This window comes from Clinocottus analis, unplaced genomic scaffold (genome assembly GCF_023055335.1).
Source record: "Clinocottus analis isolate CAN_PGR_092001 unplaced genomic scaffold, fCliAna1.0.p SCAF_27, whole genome shotgun sequence".
NCBI classification, from domain to species: domain Eukaryota; kingdom Metazoa; phylum Chordata; class Actinopteri; order Perciformes; family Cottidae; genus Clinocottus; species Clinocottus analis.
In genome coordinates this window covers 1675901-1697795 of record NW_027176009.1, presented here as the reverse complement: position 1 = coordinate 1697795, position 21895 = coordinate 1675901, and the positions used below count along the sequence as shown (strand labels likewise).

Genomic DNA, 21895 nt, shown 5'->3' with positions numbered 1-21895 from the left:
AAAGTTTCTTGCCAACATCAAAATGTCTCCAACAAATCTATAACAGATCAACATTTGCAGATGTGGCAACAGGATGCTCTGGGAATGCACTGCCATTCACTGACCATGACGCCCGGAGAGGAAGCCATGCAGGATATTACATCACTAGCTCAACCTTTCTCTGAGAAAAACAAAAAGTGAAACGTTTGGTAATATGAAACCTCTTTTGCAAATGTAAATACATTCTTTTGCATGAAGAACATGAAATACAGCATTGTCTCCATTGGGTTACCTGCTTGGTTTCTTTTCAGATTTAAACAACGCATATGATCTTTAATCATAAATAGTATTTATGGTTTATTATGGTGATTGCACATGGCACACCTTTGGACAGACTAATGGGCCCTTTTTGACTTGTCACACGTGTAATTATAACAATAATTATGGCCTTGTTCCATTTAGGTAGACCTTGGTATACGTGCGCTGGCTCACTGGAATGGTTGTGACTACCTACAAAGAATGTGTTATAGTATGATCGATTGTGTCGTAGTGAATAGTACTGTAATTGCTGAGCAACAATAACAACTAAGAAAATAAGAAAGTGTTTGACTCTCAACTACCTGCAAACACGGGAGCAATTCATGACAATAATACAGCTGTATTCCAATAAGGTGGTTCGTTCCAGGTCCTTGGATAGCATATGTTACCACAAAAATAGAGCGGTTATCAATGTTATTAGTTGCACTGGGGCTTTTCTGCTGACAGGTTGACAATAGTCTACAATGGAGTGTGGAAAAGATTGGGTATCAATCACAATGTAAGATCTCCTAATGTAAGAACTCATAAATATGATCAGGTTGTCCTCACTTGCTTTCTTCAAAGGAAACAGCTACTCCTGCTCTCATTAACAACAAACATTTATTTTTTTCCACAGTTTTTAATGTGTCAATTTAACATGCAACTGGAATCCTGGTTTTTTGGAACATTTCTAATTCCTCACATAGTTTAATCCTGCATACCTTTCACACTATCATAACAGTCATGCGTATTAAGTGATTGTAGTTTTACTTGATATGTGTTTCACGCTCACTGATTCTCTTTTGTCTTTGATCTGAAATATTGTCTGACTATTTAGTAAGGGATTTTTGGATACCTTTGAATTGCATTGAGCATTCAGGACTATGCCAGAAGCTCTTCAGTTGTGCTAAAATACAAACTCCTACTGCAGATGTCCTCCCATCTGGAGTTTGATCAGCCTGATGATGACTGGATGGAGTATCGTTCCCTTTTGTTGTTTAGCTTGTTTTTAATCAGAAACACAACACAAGGTTTGGCCCCAATACATATTGCTGCATTACTTTTAGTTCACATGTCATTGTAAACCAGAGTAGCTGAGTGGCAATTGCGTGATCAGAGCCAAATGTCTCACGTTTTGTGTTTTTTATGCCTTTATCCAAATATACAAGTTATACAAATTAAGTGGCTTTTTAGTATATCCCTGTTATGGGGAATTAAAAACAAGGTCACATTTTAACTTAACGTCATTTTACCGTGTTTAGCTACTACAAGTCATATGTTTGAAAAGAATTATATCAGAAACATTTTAACACGAACGCTTTTTTGACAAGGAAGGCCACACACGTGCACGCTCGCACGCGCGCACCAACACACAGTCCTCTCAACCTTCAGATCAGCACATCCCACTATGCTTTGCGATGGTCTGACAAGTGGATCCAAGATGGCGTAGAAAGTAAAGCTAGGTAAGTGTTGACTTCCCATTTTTAGCCCTTTCAGTTGTCTTTTTCACCGCAAAATCACTGACATAAACCCCCTCCACGCATAAATATGGTAACGACGAATGCTTAGAGTTCATGCAAGGATAGCAACACGACGTCGTGGGAATTATATTCGCCTAAACACCGTGGCGAAATTACAGGCCCGAGCCCGTTTTGTTTCGGCGGAGCTAGCTAGCTAGCTCGCTAGCTCGCTCGCTAACGTTAACAAACCAGTCAGCTATTCTTGTTGTGAGCTTCCCAGTTTGGTGCCAAGAAAGGCCGTGTTTTGGCTGGCGAGCTAACTGTTAGCTGCGCGTACTCTGCTTGGTGGCAACACTGTTTGCTCCGTGCGACCGCGAACGGCAAGTTAACCAACATTTGTGGGGACATTTTTTTTTCTCAGGGCTTTGTAGCGCTGCCGTCATCGCTCTGACTTGCAACACTCATGTCAAGTCCAGTAGACAAACAACAGCTAACGTTATAACTCCAACGTTACCCCCTGAAAAGACAAAACGAGTCGTTTTCAACGTGTGGGATTATTGGTGGGATCTCTCTCTCGATCTTTACTAATCGGACTTTGGGAAATGTGCAAGTTTCATAGTCGAGTTGGTCTGCACATTGCTGCTAACGATATTGGCAAGCCAACGTTGTGTCGGGATTAAAGCGATCGATGCTCTTTTACAACTATCCCGAGCTATATAATTAGCTTTCTCGTCCACTGTACTGCAGGCGAAGCTGTAGTCTCTGGAGTAGAATACCACGACTGGACACAAAAAAACAAGTCAGGTGTCCACCCACTGTATCCCGCCAAACTATTTGTTGTTGCCCCCATGATGTGTCTGGCGTGCAAGCACTAACATTAGGTAACAGCTATTCTGACTGTTGAAATTAGCATTGTTAAACCTTGCATAAGTTTTTTAAATAACCCCTGATAATTGAGAAGGTACTGCGTTAAGATCAGTCACATGTTTGGTTTCGTCTATGACCATATTTTTCTATTTCACAGCAACAGATCTAGTGTCCTGGCAACATTCAATCCTCAATTTGCAGATCGTCCACACGTGTACAACATTTGCTAAACATATTCTAATGATAATGTTTTAAAATAAGGACATCAGAATATGTGACTATGACGGCAATGCCATGAGACTACTACCTCCTTATGTGGAGTATATGGTTTTTAATTAATCAAGTATGATCTATACATTTCCCTGAATGCACCTGTACCTGTCTTGTGGGAACAGGGGTTGCAATGTTGCTTGTTTTAAGATGCTCAGAAAAAGCTATATATGTGCTATTATGGTGCAGATGCCAACAATATTTGTCATAATTAGTTAGTTGTCTTGTGTGCACAGTATACACGCATACATTATCATACAGCCTAATAGTAACAAAGTATTGTTCCTCGTCTGAATCTTGATTTTTTTTTAGAGGAAGTGAACTCAACAGCAGTTCACACCTTGTGGAGAGAGCTGTAACATGTTGTGAGATACTTTACATGAACCACTGGAGCGTTAACTATTTCGGACATGCGTTGGTTCATGGTGAGTTTGAGCAAACTCATCTCGTTTCTGTCTGAGGAGAGGGAGATTGATGTGCTGTCTTCAGCCCACACTGGATTATAGGGTGTTTAAAAATGGCTAATATAGTGTTAATTCTTTGTTGAATAAAAACAGTTGAAACTACATGATACATATTCCAAAACATTAACTTCAGATTTAGTCTTTGTCATGTGTGCACTCAACATGGACTGTACATTAGCTAGAGCAGTGGTTCTCAACCTTTTTTCAGTGATGTACCCCCTGTGAAATATTTCTTCAGCCAAGTACGCCCTAACCAGCACACAGCTTTTGTGGTTGGAAAAAGAAGATGTAATACAAAGTGATGTGTATTACATCTTTTTTTTAATTTATTTTTTTTAATATTAAATAACCATTTTAAAAGGATTTTTGAGTGGATGCTATTTTTCTTTTTTTTTTTTTACAATCTCACATACCCTTAGGGCTAAACTACATGTACCCCCTTTTGAGAACCACTGAGCGAAAGAATATGTCTATTCAATGGTCCTAAGGGACAGTAAAACCAGCTAACTTGGAGGCAGCTGCTACAAGTCTAGCTGCCTATTGCTGGGTATTCAAGAAGTAACTATCTGAAAAACTTACTGCTAGGTCAAGATGCTCTTTATTGCAAAGTAATGGCCAGGTGGCAGATTAACTCTTCTTACATGGCAAATTATGGCACATGTAAAGTCATATGTATGTTCTTTCATAAAAATGTAGTTCTCTACCAGGTTGTGATATTATCCGTTATTTGATTATTTATCAAGCGTTAACATATAGGCCACATAGCTGTCTGCTGTCTTACTTTCAAGGACAGCTGTCGCACATATACCCCAAAATACTGGGCCACAGGCCACAAATTCACTGTTCTTTTGAGCCAGTCCAGACTGTGGTGAGGGCCAGGATGGAAATTCAGCATCAGCTAATTGTTGTGGAATTTTAATTGGCAACCAAAAGTTTGTTTTGCCTGCCATCTTGGCACATAATAACTATAATGGGGCTTTCAAAGCAGCATTTGTTATAAAGTGTTTTTCTGCCAGCCTGAGATAATGCAATGCCAATGGTGAACCCAGTAAGTTTGAAATCGGACCAAAAGTTCCTAATACTATCAGCGATATACAATGTTGAGCATTAGCTTGTTGCCCTGGTGTTACAAGCAGGTCATGGTGTACCATCCCTATCCAGATCTGTACTGGTTGGTGTGGAGGAGGGCATGCTGCTTCTTGTAATCTCAGACTGAGGTTTAGAGTCTTAAATGCTTGGCTCTGCATCAAAGTAGTGTAGGTTGGCCCACAGAGACTAAAGGTGGGCACTGTACAGTATATGGCTGTAATAGTTAGCTTACATCAGCAATAGGTTAACACATTTTCCAACTCTGTATTTAAAAAAGGGAAAGCATCACCTTTCGAACCAAACCACTTAACTGGGCTTAACCATCATTTTGGTTAACACTGGCTCATGATCCTTCTTCCAACCAAGGTCTAACTTGAGCCAGACACTGGTTGTCGTTGGTATGTAAGGGTGAATACAAGTTTCTGCAGTATTCATCTATTGAACTGGAGATCATAAAGTGCAATGCTAGTGGGCTAGATTCTTCTGTGCATCTATTGAGTACTGCTTTGGTACTTAAACAGATGAGGATACTACTTATTTAAAACTTTAGGGCACACTTAGCTTTTTGTTTCATGTGATTTGATTGCCCCACTGCTACTCTTAATAATAATCTCGGATGGGTGTTTCTTAGAAATCTTGCAATTCTTGACATTCCTCACAGTTGATTTTTAAGTGAATTTGTCTCAGTTGTCTGTGGAAAGCTGCAACAATGTTTTAACTTGTTAAAAACCACAGATAATTGCATAGTTTTTAATGAGCGCTGCGGGTATGAATTTATGTAGGCCAATTTGGAAGTTTGTCTTAACAAAAAGCCAATGAGAATGAAAACAAAGTTTTATAATCCTTACGTTTTGTAAAATAATCTTCATAAATGAACATCACTTTTAAGATTTAAGGACAAAGCTAACGTTGGGCGATAAACACCTAAGATTATGGTTGCGTGACTTCTCGTCAACACAACTAAGCTAAAGGCAGACTTGTGTTCGATATGATGGCGTTACATGTAGCCACTTGTTAGCAACTTCAACATTCTCGAGTGGGGTATTTAATGACTAATGTCATTAAACAAACCATTAAAACCTATTCAGCTCGCGTCATCCATAAACCTTTCTAAACAAAATTTAATTACAAAAAACATTGACTTTGAGACGAGGGAGCTGAAAATGCTGAAATGCTAACTCATTTCCACATTTTAAGGCTCACGCTATACACGCCTTTGTGTGGATCCACATTTTGATAAGAATTTCCCAAGTCTAACTCATCTGGTGACGCACAATGTACTATTGACCTGTTTGCATAAACATTTTGATGTGTCTAAATATACTGGTGTCGTCAGAGCATGGGATGTAAGCAGGATACATTATCTACACCATAGAGCTTTGAAGATGCATAAGTAGATGCTCTGAATTACAATCCACAGTCGAGATTCATTTTATAGCCATGTGTTCTCATTGGCACATAGACGGTGTTGACCATTTGGCTCTGTGACTATGAAGTGTCACAACACACCCATTTCCTTCTGCATACTGTCCAACATGCTATATTGTCTCGTCTCAATAAAGGCTTCACATTCTGTTTTATCAATTATGATAATGGCCTTATTCTAAGCAGTCAGATGGCGCCAGACAGTTGACTCCACTGTTTTTGGTTTACGTCTCTAATAGGCTAATGCTTTAGGCCTCTCATGTGATCATTCCTCTCTCAGCTTGTTGCATATGTATTTTAATATACACTGAGTGAGCAGAGGCCGAGAAGAAATATAAGGGCGGGAATCTCTTGGCCCCTCACAATTCGATTCAGAGGGCAACAATGCAATTATAAAACGATGATCAATTTATCCTGATGCATAACATTTTTGGAATTCAATACATGATGTATTTTTTTCTTATTTTTTATTGACACAATATTAGTACTAAATAGGAAGAGATGACAACGGGAGGGTTACATTTTCCAATATATTTCCCAGGATTGCAAAGAGAACCAACAAGAAAATAAATAATATTGTGCCTGCTGCTGTACCCTTCATGGTTAAAATTGAGACTTTAGCAAGTTCTGCATCATTTGATGTAAAAATCTGGCCATATTCACAAATGCATAATAGTCTTCTCTTCAACCAAATACTCCTGTTATGGCATTGAGCATTCTGTGCTAGCTCTCATGCAAAAATAACACTTTCTCTGGAACATGTGCTACGGTTGCCCCTGTGGATTGCAACACGATTAATTATGAGATCCCAATATATTTATTATTATTCATTGATTTTGGAACAAAATATTTGTATTGCACTTTCAAATTTAAATATACAACACTGCAGTGTAATGAACAGTGTTTGTCTTTTTAGTTGTATTTCAATACAGAAAAATGTTGACGCCAAATGTTGTAGACTACATTTTATTGTAAAATGCACTAATCTGGTGCACTCTGAGAGCATAAACTAGAGGTGAGATACATTTTTTATATTTTATTATAAAAAAGAAAGAATTGAAAGGTGATGATGTGGCAAAAACACAGTATGTTTAACGAGGCAGGCATTCACAACGGTTACCAGAAACCCCGTCCCTCCCCCGCAGGGGGAGAGTGCTGCGAGCACAGGTCCAGTCGAGCAGCGACATAAAGCTAACGGTCGGAGTCGTGAGCCACCTTAACCCCAGGCCTTTTCCAAACAGACTTGCTAGATCACTATCACTGGAGAGAGGATTCTCCCACACTGAGTGTCCCTCCTTGACCCACAGAGTTGAGCCCTCAGGGCAGACAGGAAAAAACAGAATATTACACTTCTATTCTGGGTTCCCGCATTCAGCAAAGTTTCTCTCAAGCTGCAGCAATATGCGACATGCCGGCTCCCCGAAAGTGAAGCTGAAGCGTCTCGATCATGGTTAATGTCTGATTGATAGTGCAACCATAACCAATGAGACCACCAGTGAGGAAAATACTTTTAAAGTTCGAAATATATATAATGCATGTGGAGTCAAAGTAATTTCCTGTGATTGCAAGAATGAAACTGTCTTATTATACCTGCAGGGCCCTAACAGTTTCAATTTAAGGTTTACTTTTGTCCATGTCTGAATTTGTGTTTTCTTGGAGTGGACGAGGTTTTGCTGTCAGCTACCAACTTTTTATTATTTAAAACATAGAACCAACAAGCATAACAAGTGTCAATACGTGATCTGCCTGAAACCTCTTTATTTCTCTGATCTTCCCCTTTCTCAGCATTCCACTCTCTACTCCGGGGGACAATGTAGTTACAAGTTTAAGTTACTGTAAATTCCCTCTTGAAGCATTTCTGGAAGGTTTTTGAATGTTATTGTTATAAGAGATGTGAAAAACAAGAGGACTGAAGGCATTAAAGCATTTACATTATTTTATACAGTAATTGAAGTTCTACACATTTATGCAATGCGGTTCAGGGCGTTTTCAGTCAGAATAATTAATTGAATGAAAAGTAAGTTACAAAGAAAATGTATTATTAGATGCAGAAATGATGGTAGAAACTTGGTCATGACATGTCATGTTTGGATTGTAAAGTGAAGCAAACAAATGGGTTTTGTTTCACCAATAGTTGTGTGTGGGTGTACTGTAGGTTTTATTTTCTCAGATTGTATAACCTGATATGTTCTCAAATAGTCAGTATGGTCTGACCTATTTGCATGTCTCCTGTTAAACTAGAACCTAACTTACAGCCAGTGAGCAAGCTGAAGGACACAAAAAGCAAGCTGTCATACTCACTGACATATGCTATGTAAAGAAAGAAAAGGCTTGTGAAAATTGTTTTAGAGTGATAAATCGCATGTTGACACTTTTTCTGAGCCTTGGTTGACAGTTGTGATATTTCAGATCCTGTGGTAAAAAGAAAAATTGTCAAAGGCTATTGTGATGTTTTCTGTAGTGCAGAGTCCTAGAGTTGTATGTACAATCCCTAGTGTCTTTAAATGTTTTCATAGTTTTTGGAAAGCCTCTCTTCATTTTCAATATAGGCTAAATAATATATTTTTAGCTTTTAACCAGTGGCATGATTTAAGGCATGCATCACCAGCAAAATGTTGCTGAACTGGTAGTACAATTAAAGATTATAGCACAAGTTTGGCACGTTATAGTGGTTTTAATGTTTTCAATATTTAAACAAAAAACAAATAAGTAGTGTCTTAGAATAGACATTTTGTTTTTCCGTTTCTAACAGCAATCATTTAAAGAGCTAATCGAGTTCTATACTGCTACTTTGCAGACACGGTGAGCGTCTCTTCCTTCACTCAGTACATCGGCAAATTCTGTCACTTTAATGTGAGCAGCAGTGGCCGATTGATAAAAATGAGGATTTGTTTTTCTCATATTGCCCAACCTTGCTGCAGTAAAGATGTTCCTCCTATGTCTTTCTTTTCTTTTTCTGACTAGACGTTTTGTCCCTGAGTCATGGCGGACAGGAGAGCGGAGAAGTCATGTGAAGAAGCCGGCAGATCGTTAGTCAGGCGGGAGTACGAGGCGGCAGTCAGCCACAGCACGGACGTCCTGGTGGTCCTTGCACCGCAGGCCACAACTTCCGGTGCCCCTGTCCCACCGAGCCCTCCATCCCTTGTTGCTGCTACCGGACCTCTACGAAGCCGGGCCTTGCTCTATCGAATTGCTGCCTTCTTACAGCTGGTGAGGACAGTGGCTGTCTCAGGGTTGTTGCTGCCCTTGTAATTATTGTGAAATGATGTGGGCTGATCATTGTGATCTAAATCTACTGTTGTACTTCTTTGTAAATTACCAGGAAGAGAATGTTAGAAATGAGAACAATACTTACTACTTTCTTTTTTTCGCCATGGTACTGTTATACTATCTTCCCATGGCACTACAATTACACCTTGTTTTTTATGCCCTAAGATTATGGAAACTACTTAAGTCTTTAATGATAGTGCGAGGGTCTCCACTGTGAGGCAAGTATAGCCATTCTTGGAGCTTATGTAAAGCTCTGACCCTCAAACACAAAGTATTCCCATTTGTCAGGGCTTTTTAATTTTTTATATGTATATATATATATATATATATAAACCTTTTTTCTCCTTCTGCCAACAGAAAAACTATGATGAAGCAGATGAAGACTGCAAACATGGTGAGTAGCAATTCAAATTGGAACCATCTGTTGACACGATGTACCTAGGAGCAGACAAAGTGCGTTTGTCGGTCGGGGAAGAACCATGTTCAGACATGCCTTGGTCTCCGTATAGCAGATCAAATCTTAACTTTGGGGCCATTTACTTTGTTTTTAACTGTCTATTGGGTCGGTGTCATGGTTTAATACCGACAATGTTGTAGAAAACAGACATAAAAAACAACGTATTGCATATTGTGAAAGAAAATTACCTGAATTAATTATATCCCTACTTTTCCCTGTGTATTCTTCATCCTGTCCTAGTCCTTGCAGAAGAGATTGCCAGAGGAGACGGTTCGCTACAGGCCAGTTTGCGCTTCATGCTGTTGGATGGCAGCCTGCAGGAGGTGGCAAGCATCCTCTCTAAGGCCTTGTATGGGGAGCCAATGGTATGATTAATGGTCAATGTATATATTGTATACATTATATGCATTCAGACAGCCAACATATTGATTGAAATTAGAATGTAATTCTGTAGCGCATCCAAGGATTAAATATTGTACCGGCTAAGGTCATATTTGTCTGGTAAAACCTCACTGGATGTTTCTAAGGACATTTTAGGGATTTATACATTGGATGTTAATGAACCTGAATTGCTTTCACAGTGATCCTAGATGCCAAAGTAATATCAGATACAGTGTGTGTAATGGTTAAGATAGTCAGTGTTTTCGTATAATATCCCACAATGGAGTGAATTAGTATTGATAAAAAGTTCCAACCTAATGTTGGAATAACTAAAATGTTTCTCCGACATTGAAAAAGGACAACATGCAAACAAATGCCAGATAAAGTGACGGGCAGTACCCTACCTGCAGTAGTGTTACTTTTAGAATGTAACAGAGGGTCAATTTGTCTATGTTTCTCCTGTCTGACTTTGCCCTCCTTTTAACATGCATTTTGCAGCCAAGGTGCCCCCTTTTTTTCAACCACTTCCTGCTCAATACAACACACACATGCACACACCAGCAGGTATTCAAAGGTTGAGCTTGTCCCCAAGGTCATCCAACATTTTACGCAAGTGGGGAGAATCCTGTTTTCTTGGCAGGTCTCTATCTTGCCGTCTCTCACAGGCAAACATTATTCTGAGCGTGTGCTGATTAACTTTTCTCATTTGACAGCTTTTTTTGGTAGTTTGTTGTAAACAAAATCAGGTTTGTGTATATGGATTTTACAAACCAGTCTCGAGAAGCTCTGTACCTAAGAGCTGGCACAGCTGTTCAGTTGGAGTAGGGTCATTAATTAAAAACAAGCCCTATTAGGCAGATTTGTAATTAAAAAAAAACAAAAACAGCCTGTCAGTTGTGACTGACAAGTTTGTATTGACATGCATACATTTCATATTTGAAAACTTTATCAGACTATTATCCATATCTGCTCTTTAGAATAGTAAAATGACTAATACACATCTTTATTTGTCTGTTTGTTTATCAAAGCCTCTTTAAAAAAACAACTGAATCCTGTCAGTTTTGGGTCATTAAATATATCTGCAATTGAAAATGTCTTACTAATCATCAACACCACCGAGACCCTGAAGAGTCACCATAATGAGCTAGATTCAGGTCTGGGGACAGTTACTGACAGGAAATCCACCCACAAGTGACAAATTGAAAGAGCAAGATACAAACGGAAAGTGCTTCGTCTAAATAATGCATGAGTTTATAAGTTTCTTGTCACTTGTGTGACTTTGGCATTGCAGGTACAAACATTTCTTGCTGATGTTTTGTGCTGCAAATATTTACACATGTAGTGCAGCTTTTAAACATGGGGATGGTGATGGATTTAAATATTGCCTATATATATCTAGAAGTTGCATGATATATATGATTACACCAAGCAACATCTGCCAGCTCATTCATAAACAGTTGGGTTTTATAGCGATCATAAACATGTACGCAAAGCCATGATTGCAGTATTTAATTGTAATAAAGATCCTGTCCTTCCTTCTTTCACAGAATGGCATCGTCGCAAAAGATCTTACCAGATTAAAAATGCTCTTCTCAGAAATTGAGGTAAGCGGTTGCAGGGCTGAAAACCTTACTGTTTTTTTGTGTACATGCCTTGTGGTGCTTGCTGGTTTTAAAGGCGATTGGTCCAAGCTTGCAGAGTCAGAAAGATGCCTAATGAGCTTATTCTCTCACTAATGTAATTGTTTTGTGCTCCTTTGCTTAGCGTGTAGCTAGCCTGGATTTATTCCTCATTTGTCTGTAATGACTCCAGTGGTCCAATTGCTTGTATGGCTATGTTAGTCATTCATATAATATTAATAATTTTCTATCCCCACCCCAACCAATCTTTGTCTCCTGCCAGTCGATAAACAGGGAGATGGCACCTGAATACACAGATGATCAGGAGGAAGGTGAGCGAATCTCATTTTCAAGACTTCCCTCGACTTTAAAATAATAAAAATGGTCTATGTGCTTGGTACCAACAACTCCAATGGATTGATGTGCAATAGATGTTTAGGACGTCTCCCACCAGTTAGCAGCTTGACAGCACATCCTAAATGGGTTACAAGCTGGTTGAAGCTCATTTAATGTGTTTTTTAAAGGTGTTGGCTCACTGTCATATTGACCACATGGCTGTGTGTACTTACAGAGTTCCAAGATGGCTGGCAATTTCGGCCTCCTCCCCGAGGAGTCACCAGCAGTGAGGAGTACACCCTCTGTAAAAGGTAATGCAAACTGGTTGGCCATTTCCACACAAGTGTGAGTAATGAAGGATGTGTATCTTATACAGGATATTGCTGAGGGAGATGAATGTCCTGTCTACTATTCTGTGTGAAATACAGGCATTTGATAATGAAGGACTAATCTAGCTTTCAGGAAGTAATGATGTTTTTCAGTTACACTAAAGGATATTGAAGTATGATTCTTAATAGCTATCTGCAATACATTTTAATTTTATGTTTCTTTCCTCTTAAAAAATAATTGTACACATCCTGCCTGGCTCTCTGTGTGAAATGACACGACCTCTGATTTTGAGTTTGTCTGTCATAGTTTCACTATATGTCCCACTGCAGCACCACCAGTAGGGCTGCAACAACGAATCGATAAAATCAATAAAAATCGATTATTAAAAAAGTTGGCAACGAATTTCAATATCGATTGGTTGTGTCGCGCGATTATTACGCCATTCAACAAGTCGCGAAGATGTTTGAGTATTGAACAAAACAGTTGAGTGAAGTGGAGCGCCGCAGACTGAAGGTCCAGGAGCTTCTGCAGCGCGCTGTACCTTCTCGTGTGTCACTGCATAGTCGCGTTGCGCGTACAATAACTTAACAACTAGGCTAACCGTCGTTAGCTCGCTAGCTAGTCGTTCATTCCCCGTGTTTGAGCCGCGTTGTTGGGTTAGATAACGTCTTCATTTTAAAATACCGCGGAGGCTTCAAGAGAAGCAACGCGTAAATATCTCCTCTGAGGTGCAGAACGCAAACCTGCGTTCAACAGTCTGATATAATGTGGCTTCATGCAGAGGGAGTGTTGCTTGGATTTGTAGTTCAATATCTAATGAACAACCTTTGTTTAGGTAAAGTGCAGTCCGTAAGTTATCCGTCAATACATGAGTGTTACTTCTGGAATATCATCTCTTGTTCTTTGAGTGTGTGTGAGTGTGCATGCCAGTAAATGTGTGTGTCTGTGCATGTGTGTGAGTGTGTGTGTGTCTGCGAGTGTGCATGTCTGTGTGTGTGTATGTGCATATGTCTGAGTGTGCATGTCTGTGAGTGTAGAGAACAAGTTCTGACAAATCCTGTTAAGTTTTCTGATTTGTATTTCTTTATTTTTTATAAATTTATTTAAGATTTGTTGCACTGTGAATTTGCACAGTTCTGTTTTTGTAATAAAAGGTTGCAAATGAATGCTTTAAAATGATTATTTTCTTATGCGATGAATCAATGAATCGAAAAAATAATCGACCGATTAATCGATTATTAAAATAATCGTTAGTTGCAGCCCTAACCACCAGTATAATGTGCTGCTGCAGGGGTTAGACAGCATTGGTCTGCTGCTATGTTAAGCTTGTTGTTAGGCTTGTTGTATATTCACAAGTCAGCTTGGTATTTCTACAAAGTAAGAATTGTAAGACTTTGAGTTAATAATATTGCTGATTTTTGGGGATGTTAAAACACCAATTAAATAACAAAAAAGCATGAATACCGTGAATATTAAAAGATAATCTTTTTTTTAAATGTTAAAAGATGAATAGTTTTTCTGTCTTATAAATCTAATGTCTAGTATCTGTTGTTAATTTGAGTAAAATAAATGAGAAATGTCTGTGTAATACGGTATATGTATGTACATCTTCAGATTGCTTAATTTGTCCAACATAGTTTTCTAATTCACTATAATATGAAACAAATGCTCTCCTCACAGTGGGGAAGCTGTAGCTGCCAACTGTTTAATATTCTTAGTGATTTGATCTGAGTTTTTTTTGTGTTGATTTATTGATTGACACTTTTTTCAGTACCAGTTCAGCACACAATCTGTCTCTGCTGTAGGTACTTGGAGCAGGGTCTGTGTCGGTACGGGGCCCAGTGTACATCAGCCCATTCTCAGGAGGAACTGATGGAGTGGCAGAAGCGCTATGCGTCACGCCTCATCCGCCTCAAACAGCAGCAGGAGAGCAAGCACTTCACCGAGAGCTACATGGAGACCCTGATCGAGAAGTGGATGAATTCCCTCTCCCCAGAGAAAGTGGTGAGCGTGTGTGCAAGTTTAAAAGTGGTTTAACAGATAGAGAACAGACCAAATGGCATGCCACGAAGAGGGCCCACAGAACGGCCGCCCAAACACAAAGGTGTGTACAGTATTTGCTGTGTGGGGATTTTATCAGAATCTTACTATTAGGGATGGGTATCGTTTGCTTTTTTCTGATACCGGTGCTAAACCGATACTTTAAAAACGATACCGTTGCCCGAGGCAATTTTTTTTCTTCAAATTGAACAATATATATTAATAAATACATACAAAACACTTCCAAACTATAGCTTCAAACTTTTTAACTTCAAACACAGTATGTTTAAAAAAAAAATTAAAAAAACAGACACGCATCATGTGGCCTGAGACTGCAACAGAACTCCACTCAGAAACTGTTGGATTCTACAAACTCTGCTGCTTTACTGGACTCAACGTCATCTTTAATATATACTGGAGAGCTTTACTGGACTACACGTCATCATTATTATATACTCTGGGAGACCTTTGTTCCAACAAGCCGAGGACGGTCGGCAAAATCTCCTGCACTCATGTCTCCCCATCGATCACTCTGTAAGCGTGTGCTAAGTGTGTGCGCACTGGTAGCCCCGCCCCCTTGAGCCCCGCTGCTTGCATCAACATGAGAGGAAGCGGAGCAGTGACTTTGCTCTGATCCGCACTATTTTAATAAAGTATTGATACTACAAATATGCTAATTCATATTGTTTTTAACATACGGGTACCACGCTACCTTTTTAGTATCGGTATACCGTGCAACGCTACAGAGTAGTGTAAAAAAAAAGTATAAATCGGCTCAGGCAACGAAAGGAAGCACCGAAATCTGCGTTGTCTTTCGGTCTGGTAGGTACCGGACTTTGTGGACCGGTGCCATATTAGCACCAGTTCTCGGTACCCAACCCTACTTATTATACCATATCTGAAGGGTCAAACTATCTATCCATGACCCACTCAGGACGCTCTCAAAATATTTGTCTCTAATGACTAGACTGACTGACTGAAAATTGAGTCTTAAGAATCATACATTGTCTCTTGACTGTTATGAAGCATACATTATACGATACATATGCACGTTTCAACAGTTACATACACTTAGAATGTTTGCAGCTGTGACATTAACTTTCACCACATTGACATACTACTTCTAGTAAAATATTTGGTACATTCGCCGTGAGATTCTAACCATGTGTGTGTTTTTTTTAACTATTCTTTTCTAGCTAAGTGACTATTTAGATGGGGTGAATGTAGAAACCAGCTCCAGCCTCTCCGTTACCGTCGCCACCAAAAAATCAGCACATTCCTGGACCTTCTCCTTTTTGTGCAAGGTAGGATGACATGTTTAATACCAAGCATGTACGGATTCAAATGTTTCATTCGTCGAACCAGGTTATTTTTCAATATGACCCTAAAAAGAATACTACAATAGTCTGCACTGCGCACCTGCCAGCGCTAGTTGGTCGTCATCCTCTTGCGTGGATCTTCTGATTGTCTTACCTTTGTCTCCTTGACCAGCCGGCTAGGAAGCTGTTCCGCATCGCCCTGCTCTATGATGCCCACCGCCCACACTTCTTCATCACAGGTGTGTCATCTGGGGAGCGGCTGCAAGCCCTCCCTAACGGGTGCCAAGAGTGGACTCCAGGAGAGGAAACGGGAGGTATGTCCTGTTCTGTTTTTGTTATTTACTGCAATAAATTTACATCACAAGCTATTGTGATGTAAATTGTGTTATATTCACATTCAAGTTTAACCTCCTATAGTTTCCTTTCATCTTAATTCATGTTTAAGCTGCGTCTCTAATTTGTTTGGTTTATAATAAATGCATTGACACCAAACTTTGCTGTTCGGACAGTGGCAGCAGACAATGGCCTGGACCACACTCTCTACAAGGTGGCGGTGGGCTTCAGCACAGAAATCTTTGGTACCTTCCGACAGACCGTTGTTTTTGACTTCGGCTCAGAGCCTGTGCTGATGCGGCGGATCATGGTGGATGCTGCCTCCATTGAAGGTATGATGAAAGCAAAAAGGTCACTTGGATGTCTTTTAAAAACAATTGTTTATAATTGGTTAAATACGCATGTACAGTCGTAACTGCACCCTCTTGTCCTTATTTAGAATGGACATTTGTAGTTTGGTGAATGCACACTAAATTGTGGAAACAAATTCCCCTTTGGGGACGATACAATTCTGTTTGTCTTTTGTTCTCAGACTTGGAACACCTGATGGCAGCAAGGCAGCAGCTCTTGATCACTGCAAAGCGCTGGGACCCTTCCTGTAAGACCATCGTAGAATTCTGTCCTAATGAAACGATGGCCGACCTGGAGCGCAGCCTCCTTTCTCGCTATCAGATCCCTCTGTCGGCAGATCAGCTCTTCACTCAGTCAGTCCTGGACAAGACTCTGACCAAAGACAACTACCAGGCCCGGCTGCATGACCTGCTCTACATAGAGGAGATTGCACAATATAAGGAAGTTAGCAAGTGAGTCAACACATTTGCATGGTTTCTCTTTTACTGAGATAGCAAAATTGATTGTCTTTAACTTTACATAATAAAGCCTGGATAGCGCAGGTTGCCATTAGAGAAATTAAGAACATTTACAATCGATATATCAGCTAAATTTGAAAAATGTAACTTCGTATCTGTAATAAGTCAGTTTTCAGGTTTCTATATCGTGAATAATTTACAGGAAAAACGTATTGATTTGGAAATTGAGGAAGCATTTGAACAAGGTGAATATTGGTATAACTGGTAAAGGATTTAAATAATTCTAGGCAAGACATTTGCAAGCTTTAATTCAACGGCAAACATGAAGGAAAACATTATATATACACGTATATCCTTGACATGTATTTATTAGAATACATGAAAAATAATTAAATAACATTCTTCACCATTTAAAAAAAAAAAAGTCATGTCAGCAAGATCTACGTAAGAGCCTTTCCTGGAGCTTTACAAAATTGAATTGTGCAACCTTAAAAGTATCGTGATCGGCCAAGTAACCTAGTCAGACCAGTCTACATAATGGTCTTCTTGTCTGGTCAGTATTGTGGCGACAAACCACTAAGATTACTTAAGAATACAGTTTACACAATAGCTTGTTGTGTTGGCTTTGCCTTTACGTCACACGGCAACTTTTAAACCAATGATGGTTTCAATGCAGTTTACCTTTTATTACATATACCATGTATTAATATAGTTTATTCTTTTCTTGATTATATGTAATCTTACTACAATATAGCCCTTCTCCGAGGTTGAGTGGTGTAAATATTTTGTATAACATAGCAACCCACCACAAGGTGTCAGACTTGACCGTGTGTGTGTGTGTGTGTGTGTGTGTGTGTGTGTGTGTGTGTGTGTGTGTGTGTGTGTGTGTGTGTGTGTGTGTGTGTGTGTGTGTGTTACATTTGGGGTAAGGAACTACATACAGTATGAAATATGCTTTCTGGGTTTAGTGTGGATTCTCAAACTCAAAACATCTGAATTAGAACATCTCTCTGTATAATCTCAAAATAATAATAATATTGTTGTTTCATCAGATTTATTTCTTGCTTGTTAAGAGTCTTGTATCAGTAGGTCAAGAGGCATCACCTGATTATCTAAAATGACCAAGAAGGGAGTTATGGGAAGGGGGAACCAACAGTGTTTCGCTTTCTGTTTATGCCTCAATGTTTCTCTCTTTTAAAACAAAGGTAGAACTCTGGCGCAAAAACAGAACAAGAAACCTCAATCTTTAGTTGTGTAACCCCACTGGATTGGAAATACATACATAATGTGTTAACTTGTCTCCATATGTCAATTATCCATCAGTTAATCACCAATGTTGCTTCCTATTTCATCACTTCCAATTTCGCAGAAACAATCTAATACAATCTGGAAATGAAAGAACACAAAAGTGTATCCATTTTTCTCAATATGTGCGTATTTATGCTTTGTGCCAAATGTTTCTTGAAAGCTTTAATGACGTCATTCAAGGACATTTTTCGAGGACGATGACCGGTCATCAAATGACTGTAGACTAGTTTCTCTTTAGAAAAAAAAAGTCAGTGCCTGAAAGCAGGTCAGTTCCTGGGGTAAAATGTCTCCAGTAAAGGAAAGATAAACAAGCACTTCACTCGCAGGAGAACATATTGGGATATTTGTCAAAAACCTACACAAAACATTATCATGACTGCTATAACTTCTTTCTTTTTTTACAATGATTTGTAAGCTGGAGGTCTGAAACAACATAATTAATTGTCCATGTTCTCCCTCTACCCCCTCTCCCCAGATTTAACATCAAAGTGAATCTCCAGCTTGTCACCAGTTTCATGCTGACAGGCATCTCTGTTGGAGCAAAGTATGCCCAGAATGGACAGCTCTTTGCACGCTTCAAACTCACGGAAACACTTTCTGAGGTAACTGGATTGGTTGAATTGTAAAAGTGCAATAAACAACATTAATTTCTATATTTTCACTCTTCAGCAGTGTACCTACTTATTGGTGGTGCATGCAGACAAGAGGGGTTAGCTAGCTACCTCTTCTGAACAGTATTTAGTTAATTTATTTATTTATTTACCCCAGGACACATTAGCGGGACGGCTAGTGATGACCAAGGTGAATTCAGTTCTGCTGCTGCCATATGGCCGCGAGGGGTTCAGCAGCCATCCGCCTCCCGGGGTCAAAGAGCGTGTTTACGAGGCTGTGATCGAGGAGAAGACCAAGGACTACATCTTCCTAAGGATCTGCAAAAATTGCTGTGACGAGCTTGGGCTGCTGCCTGACAGAGAACTACAGGTATGATTTGCACCAAGGGACACATAGACGCTTCTGTTCAGAGGCATTAAGGGAGTCCCTGTTGTGGTGTCGTCACCACATATTAAACAAGAGTGGTGGATTGACAGTAATGGAAAAGGCAGGTGAATGATCTTTTAAGACTACAACTCTTGGGGTAAATTGTTCACCTATTGAAAAGCAATTTCACAGGACTGAGTTGGATCCTCGTTCCAGGAAAACCAGTGTTATAGTGCTGGTTTTGTTCTGAGAAATATCCCTTTATTGAATGACTCCACCTTTAGCAAACCCAGCTTGATATTTATCTCTCCTTCCTCCTGAACGTCAGCAGATGAAGCAAGCTGGTGTGCTAACATTTATCATCACAACCCTTATCCTGTTGCTGTGAGAGCCTAATCTTCTTATTCCTCTGGATATGCTGCTCGTGTCTGCTTACATGATACAATTTCATTTCTTTATCTCCTCTGTGGGTTCTTAGAATATTTCACACAGCCTTGATGTTTCACACTCTTCTCCGTATTGCATATCTCAGACTTTCCTGCTCTTGTATTTGTTGTTTATTTCACCTTCTTGTTTTGTCTTGTCGTCCTTACTGTCTTTACGCTTTATATATATATATTGTTTTTTTCCTCTCATTCAAATTGTCACACTCCTTTTTCAAAGGCATTGCATACTTGTTGGGATACCTGTGTGGACTGTGTCTCAGTTTGCATGATGACAAGACCCTCCAGCAGTAGAAACTAAATATTAGTGATTAAATGATAAAACTAGTTTAACGAAGGGATTAAGTAGAATTGTAAGCAACTGAAGCTCCCCAAGACATTAAGGTTAAAATAGAAAACATGGTACAACATTTTGTAGACGTGCTTGGAATTATGTATCATTGACAGGCGTATCATTCTTTTTTAACTATTGTCTTCATTTAGCTGTAGGTGGACTTCATTCGAGTTCTAGAGACAGCTTAAAGATAAAATCTTGATTTAGCTGTTGATTGGTTGGTTCAAAAAAATACTCAAACTTGCACTTATTCATATTTTAAAGCTGTAGATATAATGCATAAATTACATGTATTGCATGTATTGTGTTTAATGGAACAATCAGACTAGGGCTGCAACTAACAAATATTTTAATAATCGATTAAGCGGGTGATTATTTTTTCGATTGATCGGATGAAAAAAAATTGTTCTCAAAAAGCATTAATTTGCAACTCGGGGAATGAATGACTAGCTAGCGAGCTAACAACAACGGTTAGCTGAGCTGCTACGTTATTGCAAGCAGTGTGACCACCGTAGTGACATACGAGAGGATACAGCGGGCTGCACTTGAACCTTCTGGACCCTCTGTCTGCTGCGCTCAACTCAACTTTTATACTCAAACATCTCCGCAACCTATTGAGTGGCGTAATAATCGCGCGACACAATTAATCGATAATGTAATTCGTTGCCAACTTTTTTTAATAATCAATTTTATTGATTTGTTGTTGCAGCCCTAGGTGAGACTCATGAGCTCAAGTTAAACCAAAAATGAATGATTCCCATTTTATTCAAAATTGTATAACCATTTTGTGTCAGGGCTGTTCTATTTGATTGATTGCATTGTATTGCTTATTACATGGTATCCTTTCCCTGTAAAAAGGATATACGATCTATAGATACACCAAGGTTGCATTAACTGCTTAGTAAACTCTCCGTGTTGTTTCTGCCTCAGGTGGAGCTCCAGTTCCAGCTGAACAGACTGCCACTCTGTGAGATGCATTATGCTCTGGATCGCACCAAAGAGAATGGCATCCTTTTCCCTGACATTGGAATGATCCCCACCATCCCCTGGAGCCCCAACAGGTGTGTACTCCACCATGGTGCTGTCAAGGGCTCATTTAGAAGTTAGATTTACGTTGAAGGCGGCCATCAATATTTTATTCTGATTTTGGGTTTCTCCTCCTGTGTTTCACTCCATTGATTCCATGGGAACTGTGGTATACTTTACTGCCCCGAAAGGATGGAAAAAAGTAATACAAATAAATTAAGTCGATGAAAATGAAAGTTTCGTATTATATTATTTTAAACGTAAGGAAGGTATTTGCATACCCCATGCCCACATGTTCACGCTCAGGAAATACTCCTAATCCTAAATGGTTATTATGGAAAAATTCCTTTTAATACCCGCACACAACATTAGCTTGACAAATACCCTCAAAAGACGGGATACCACATACATTTGGGAGTTGACAGAACATCCCTCGCCTCGCCGACTTGGCAGTCATTCTAAAATCCCTCTGAAGTGGTACAGGTGATGGGAGTAATCTCAGTAATCTTTATTGGCTACAGCCAAATATAATCTCCTGTGATTTTCAAGGCTGTTGCTTATCTAGTCTACAGAATATAATTGATTTAGACTTTTGCTTTAATTGGTATTTGGATAAGTGAAGGTGTTACATTATGTTTGGGCCAAGGAGTAAATTTAGCTGAAGTTCAGGCAAACTGTTTTCACAGTTTCTTTATTGGTGCTGTTTTGAGTTATAGCAGCAGTGTTGAGGAATATACACACTGTGTGCTGTGGCCCTTAAGCTGTATGTTTTAATATAAATACACATTTTTGCGTTTGAATTTTTAGTAAACCCTTTGGTATTACATTTTCACCACATCTATCAGCTTGCAGTATCTCAGCTTTATGTTTTTATTTTGGATGACAAAACACAGTAAACTAACCTTGCGCACGGTGAAAGTTTTGTTGCTTATCTCACCCTCGATTGCATTTGCGGAGAAAATATAGTCGGCATAAAAGTTGAGGTTTATCGTCACTCCAAACGTTACCCGTCGATGTCATCCTCCCACCTCTCTCTCTCCTTCTTTCTCTCTTTCTCTTCT

General features: G+C 39.3%; 1 protein-coding gene across 1 annotated transcript in view; it reads left to right on the top strand.

The window, feature by feature from the left end:
• The first annotated feature begins 1697 nt into the window (after nucleotides 1–1697).
• The window catches only part of helz (helicase with zinc finger), a 51367-nt gene continuing 31169 nt past the window's right edge, over nucleotides 1698–21895 (top strand). Inside the window, exons 1-15 of the mRNA XM_068592330.1 lie at nucleotides 1698–1739; nucleotides 8816–9061; nucleotides 9479–9515; nucleotides 9819–9943; nucleotides 11507–11563; nucleotides 11862–11910; nucleotides 12150–12225; nucleotides 14050–14248; nucleotides 15481–15588; nucleotides 15776–15917; nucleotides 16113–16268; nucleotides 16469–16739; nucleotides 18529–18655; nucleotides 18822–19034; nucleotides 20739–20869. Coding sequence (XP_068448431.1) covers nucleotides 8834–9061; nucleotides 9479–9515; nucleotides 9819–9943; nucleotides 11507–11563; nucleotides 11862–11910; nucleotides 12150–12225; nucleotides 14050–14248; nucleotides 15481–15588; nucleotides 15776–15917; nucleotides 16113–16268; nucleotides 16469–16739; nucleotides 18529–18655; nucleotides 18822–19034; nucleotides 20739–20869 — 1919 coding nt within the window. The 5' untranslated portion in view covers nucleotides 1698–1739; nucleotides 8816–8833. The remainder of the gene's footprint in view (nucleotides 1740–8815; nucleotides 9062–9478; nucleotides 9516–9818; nucleotides 9944–11506; nucleotides 11564–11861; nucleotides 11911–12149; nucleotides 12226–14049; nucleotides 14249–15480; nucleotides 15589–15775; nucleotides 15918–16112; nucleotides 16269–16468; nucleotides 16740–18528; nucleotides 18656–18821; nucleotides 19035–20738; nucleotides 20870–21895) is intronic.